Genomic DNA, 6,049 nt, shown 5'->3' with positions numbered 1-6,049 from the left:
AGTCTGCATGTTGTGCAAGCCTCTTCAACGCGACTTGGACGATCTGTTTCAAGCTGTCATTCATTCCACCCTGAAAGACTCTTTTCGATGCTGGTTGGCAAGAAGAGACAACATCTCTTAACTTAAAAGTGTTTTTTTGTTGTTGTAATTTCTGCTTTTAATCATTTGTGATGTATAGTCTTCGACTGGACCTCTACATAGCACTCCAGAACTCTACTTCTGTTATAGTGCTACCAGTCCTGTAGACGCTTATTGTACTGTATCGTTCGGTATATTACAATAAAGGACCTTCCATAGATATATATATATATATATATATATATATATATATATATATATATATATATATATATATACATAGAACCGAAACAATTTCAGTTGGCAGCTTACATGAAGCTGGGTATCCACATGCCAATTGCCACATGGATGGTCAAATGTGACTGCGGGAAGCCACTTGATGGGGATGGGTACCACCTCATAACATGTAAGTATGGTGGAGGACCTGTCTGGACCCACAACACAATAGTTTGAACATGGTCTGAATGCCTCAGCCAGCTGCATGTTGTTCACAAGATTGAACCAAAACACCGTTTTCTGGATTGTGACAGCAGACCTGACATATACATATATGTAGTGGATACTGACTCCGGTAAAGAAGTGGAGTTAGACATCTCTCTGGCACATCCATGGGCACTTGACGCTCTTCCAAAGGCAGCCCTAGAAGATGGGACAGCAGCAACTTGAAGAGAAATGCTGAAAAATGACAAATACGCCAAAAAGGCACGTCCTTGTGGAACTACACTGAATTTCATTCCTCTGGTGATGGAGCACTTTGGTCGGTGGGGGCAAGAGGCCCAAAAATATCTCAACCATGCAGCTGTCATCAACAGCAACATGGACAACTGAGTGCAGACAGGACGAGTTGAAGAACTACTGGAGGACGTGATTCTCAATTGCGATGCAGCAGTGCAATGCAAGAGTGTTACTGCAGAAGATGAGCAGAGTCCAGTATAGTGGTGACTCAGTTGGTGACATTAGTAACTCTGTTAGCTTATTGTCAACTGTTTGACTCTTAGTCGACCTCGGTCCTAGTTCTCCTAGAACTTCCTGATTTTAGCGTAGACTGTAATAATGTCTTGTATAAGAAATATGTGCTGTAAATCAACAAAATTTCATAAGCGGAAAACTTTCGTAAACGCTGATGAACATAGCCACTTTTTTGTGCAGAACATCAACATGAAATCAACAGAAAATCAAAACCACAGCAGCAAGCGTAACTGCTAAGCGCCTAGGCATGTGTACGTCCTAGCAGTTGTCCACGTGCGGACATGCCAAAACCACAACACCACGCGTAAATATCTGCTATTATTGCCTAGGCATGTGTACAAATGTAAGTGTCACTAATAATCAAGAGCGACAAAAACTAGTGAGCATTTAACTTTGGTAAATCTGAGATCGCTTACAAAATTTACGAAAGTTAGATACTTACATACTTACAAAATTTTGTTGATTTATAGTATTGAAAGACAGACAGACGAACAGACAGACAGACAAACGAACAGACAGACAGACAGACAGACAGAATATACTACCATTGACAGATAGACAGACAGACAGAGAGACAGACAGACAGACAGACAGAATATACTACCATTGACAGATAGACAGACAGACAGAGAGACAGACAGAGAGACAGACAGACAGACAGACAGACAGACAGACAGACAGACAGACAGACAGACAGACAGACAGACAGACAGACAGACAGACAGACAGACGGACAGACAGACACACACAGGCGGACGGACAAACGGAAATGCATTGTTTACTGTAGTCCACGATGTCCAACCCCGTGAGTTTTATAATGAACAGAAATTGTCTTCACGTTGTCTTTTAAATAAACTCTCCCGCTCTCAAGATATTCCAAAGTCCGCCGAAAGCCAAACCTGCCCTTTGGCCGCAGCGCCATCAAGCCTCGGGTATCCAGACTGTACATCCGGGTTCTTACTCGCAATGTCACGGTTTGGTTTCGCTCGCACGATAGCTCATCTCGAGCAGTGCAAACTGGTCTTGAGACACGACGTAAAGTCGTTGGTAGTAAGACTTCAGAGTCATGGCCAAGAAAACACGGGAACGAGGTGCAATGAGACAGACGGACAGGCCAGTAGACAGACAGACAGACAGACAGACAAACAGACATGATATAGTAAATGAATTTTGACAGACGGACAGACAGACAGACAGACATGATATAGTAAATGAATTTTGACAGACGGACAGACAGACAGACAGACATGATATAGTAAATGAATTTTGACAGACGGACAGACAGACAGACAGACATGATATAGTAAAGGAATTTTGACAGACGGACAGACAGACAGACAGACATGATATAGTAAAGGAATTTTGACAGACGGACAGACAGACAGACAGATAAACAGACATGATATAGTAAATGAATTTTGACAGACAGACAGACAGACAGACATGATATAGTAAAGGAATTTTGACAGACAGAAAGACAGACAGATAGACAGACAGACATCTCTCCTCAACGAATACAGCTGCAAGAAGACTTCAGCTCTCAGTGGACAGTCATAAACATTGAGAGACCGGAGCCATAGGTCCCTTTCGTCTAGTCATAATGTGTATGTGTATTTAGTGCGTATATAGTGTGCATTGTAGTTTAACCAGTTTTCATGTATGTACTAGATGTAATGGACACGTAGATTAGCTATTGCTTTGGTGCTATAGTTTATTATGAAAAATATATGTATTGACAGACAGACAGACAGACAGACAGACAGACAGAAAGACAGATAAACAGACAGACAGACAGACAGAAAGACAGATAAACAGACAGACAGACAAAGAGACAGACAGGTAAACAGATAAATGGACAGACAAGTTTACAGACAGACATTTCGTTTCTCATCATGACAGTTTCTTATTGCTGTTTCTTCTTCTGGCTGTTGTCTGTGATTCTAACGTTTGTGTACTCTGTCAACTGCTAGGCTGTTTATAGCTGAGAACGTGCCACAGCTACGATACAGAAACCCAAACATTTCGATTTCTCTAGAAAGGAAATTCGTCAACGAGTCAGAAGTTGTAGTCAATCTAGGTGTTATGTAATTTTTGAAATTTTATAATTAATTATGCAAACTATCGTATGTGTGTATAGTCGATGGTAGAAAGGATGTCTTGAAGACTGCAAACCTGATGAACGACGAGATCATGGCTAAACTGGACTTGCAATATTCTATGAATTCGGATGAATTAAAGGACGAACAATAGCGTTTAGTTAAGAGATTTTGTAAATAGAACTTGTAAGTGTAAAATCAAAATCAAAATTAAATCTAGACTTTACACAGTTGTACTGTACAGTGGGAGTGCTGTGAGTATAAAGCACGCTAGACTTCAATACCCGTATTACAATGCTACAATACTACAACAGTGACTTCAGAGTCCCATCGAATCAAACAAATATAAATTCAAGAATCAGTTATTTACTGTTGAATTCAATAACATGACAATTGTGTAACGCCTCGCTTTAATCGTTAGCGTGCGTGAGCAAACTCCGTCCAGCGTACATTTCATTGCTTTTTCCTTCGTTTTCTCAACTATTCCGAACAAATGGGAGTCAGCTCGTCGGCTCCACGTCGTGTTACAATAGAACGTGGAAACGAAGACATCGGAGTCGTAAAGGTCCCCTCTTGAGGGTCACTCTGATATCATGTCTGTCACAATCAGGCGCTTGTGATTGTACCAGATAACACAGTCGGCGCTTAAACAGCTAATGGAAACAGACCCCATTCATGACGGCGAGAATGAAGGGCGTACGGAAGGAGACGACGGAGAAGTCGGAATGTCGAGGAATGTGACTGGAGAGCAGCAGGCTGGTCATGTCGTGGACGAGAAGTCACGTGGTTCGAGTGTTGATTGGCAGATGCTCGAAGTATGGTTTCTATCTGTCTGCCTCTCTGACATACGTATGTCTGTCTACGCGTATGTCCATCTATTGGGATTTTATCAACCTGTCAAGCTACTCGTCTGTCTGTCAGTAGATTGAATTTGTTTATTTGCTTGCTTGTTTATCGAGAAATTTGTCTATCAGTCTGTCTATCCACTAATTAGTTTGTCTGTCTACATGTCTGTCAAGCTATGGCTTAGTTTTCAATTGTATTAGTCATTTCACGAATGGAAGAGTAACAACCAGAAGGAAATGATGGAGGATTTTAAACGGCAGGAAGCACAGTACGAAGAACACTTCAATCATATCGAACAGCTGGTATGATATAGAAACATTCGTATTCTTGTGCTTTTACCTGTATGTGAGTATTGGTCTATAGTTGTCCGAGAGCCAAAGGAAAGCAGAACACGAGGCAACTAACTCTGCTAATATAGTGATAGGCAAACTGAGGTGAGTTGAAACCATGAAAATGAATGTGTGTGTGTGTGTGTGTGTCACTGCGTGTGTGTGCATGTCACATTGTGTGTGTGTGTGTGTGTCACTGCGTGTGTGTGCATGTCACATTGTGTGTGTGTGTGTGTGTGTGTGTGTGTGTGTGTGTGTGTGTGTGTGTGTGTGTGTGTCACTATCTAATTGGATGATTGCATTTACAGGAAACCAAGAAGGTCCATCTTAGTAGAGCACGCTGGGCTAACGTCTCAACTCGCCAACTGTCTAGAACAGAACCGAACTCAACCTCTTCTTTGCTCAAAGCTTGCTAAAGAATTTATAACAGTCGCTTTCGAAGCCCAGAAAGAAGTCAAAACAGAAACAACAGTTAGATAAGAAATATGATGTTTTATAGTCTCAATTCCATGTAAACATAATTTATTCTGGTTGTGAATATGGTGTAACACAATGTCCACGATTGTGATGTCGCTGCTGTTGCATGAGTCACAATACGATTAGGCGTGAAAACTGCACTTTTGTTCCAACCTGAATGCCTGCCTTCACCCCAAGAGTGAAACGCTAAGGTACAATCCAGATCAGTCACGTGACATATCACCAACTCCACGTCTGCGCATGCGCTCATTTTGTTTTCTTACTTTCAGCGCATGCGTGATGCTTTTTCTTATCATACTTGTACTGTATGCGTATTGGTTTGTCAAGCATCTTTTCACTCGGCAGTGGCAGCTCGATGAGGTTGTCACACCAGACGTGGCCAAAGGTCTGACAGTTGTTATACAACAGACGTTTCAACCACCAGATGTTACTGTACCACAACATCCCTCACCAACTGTCGTGAATTTCTAATTTTTGAAATTTCCAGCTCATTGATTTCTCAAGTTTTCTCAACCCAAATTTTTTCTGTAATTCATAGTTGTCACACCCGACCTTATTGTACGTCTGCGATTCAATAATTTGCGACGTTTCAATGTGCATGTGTATGTTGTGTTGTCAAGTATGCTCAATCTCACAGAAACAATAAATCAAGCCACACATTTCATCACACCAGTAACACTCAGTCTTATCACTGTCCATGATGCAAACCACATAATACTGCACAGAACTGTTTTCAACAACAAGGCAGATGCAACGGCTCATATGTGGGTGGACAGCCTACATTGTAACAAAGTGGTCGGATGCCTAGAATAATGTACTACAGTGCCACACTTCTAAATCAAATATAATGTAATTTATTACTTCAATTTTATGTTTAAAGTTACTAACAATTTTTTTAAATTAAAAATTTGTGAAACATGGTGAAAACATGTATGTAGATGCGTTAGTAGACACAGAAGGGTGAGGCTAAGGTGTTGGTTGATGATGCTTGGACAAAGACAAACGAGCATACATGCTAAGGGCAGACCAGCTAAATTTCTTGATGCTCGGATTGAGCTTGCATATACATCTTATGACTATGTATCATCATATGACTCTGCAAGTGTTAACAGTGCATGTGGCCCAGCGACTGGTGTGTGTGTGTGTGTGTGTGTGTGTGTGTGTGTGTGTGTGTGTGTGTGTGTGTGTGTGTGTGTGTGTGTGTGTGTGTGTGTGAGTCCAGGTTTCATGTCCAAATATCTGAGCATCAAAAAT

The 6,049-nt window shown here is 41.2% G+C and overlaps 3 protein-coding genes across 3 annotated transcripts in view; 2 read left to right on the top strand and 1 right to left on the bottom strand.

Annotated features, from left to right (window-relative positions):
• The window catches only part of LOC134197226 (small ribosomal subunit protein mS25-like), a 3,605-nt gene extending 1,621 nt beyond the window's left edge, over positions 1-1,984 (bottom strand). Inside the window, exon 1 of the mRNA XM_062666510.1 lies at positions 1,830-1,984. Coding sequence (XP_062522494.1) covers positions 1,830-1,969 — 140 coding nt within the window. The 5' untranslated portion in view covers positions 1,970-1,984. The remainder of the gene's footprint in view (positions 1-1,829) is intronic.
• A 9-nt stretch (positions 1,985-1,993) lies between these two features.
• On the top strand, positions 1,994-3,358 carry LOC134197227 (small ribosomal subunit protein mS25-like). The gene is made up of 3 exons (XM_062666511.1): positions 1,994-2,138; positions 3,018-3,124; positions 3,185-3,358. The coding sequence occupies exons 1-3, from the start codon at positions 2,014-2,016 to the stop codon at positions 3,295-3,297; spliced, it is 345 nt and encodes a 114-aa protein (XP_062522495.1). The 5' UTR covers positions 1,994-2,013; the 3' UTR covers positions 3,298-3,358.
• Positions 3,359-3,577: 219 nt separating this feature from the next.
• Positions 3,578-4,896, top strand: LOC134197493 (uncharacterized). Its single transcript, XM_062666826.1, has 5 exons — positions 3,578-3,708; positions 3,773-3,958; positions 4,190-4,291; positions 4,353-4,423; positions 4,627-4,896. The coding sequence occupies exons 1-5, from the start codon at positions 3,637-3,639 to the stop codon at positions 4,796-4,798; spliced, it is 603 nt and encodes a 200-aa protein (XP_062522810.1). The 5' UTR covers positions 3,578-3,636; the 3' UTR covers positions 4,799-4,896.
• Positions 4,897-6,049: the final 1,153 nt, after the last annotated feature.

This window comes from Corticium candelabrum, chromosome 22, assembly GCF_963422355.1.
Source record: "Corticium candelabrum chromosome 22, ooCorCand1.1, whole genome shotgun sequence".
In the NCBI taxonomy this organism is placed as follows: domain Eukaryota; kingdom Metazoa; phylum Porifera; class Homoscleromorpha; order Homosclerophorida; family Plakinidae; genus Corticium; species Corticium candelabrum.
Note: the sequence above shows the minus strand (reverse complement) of the source record. Positions and strands in the feature narration are given on the sequence as shown.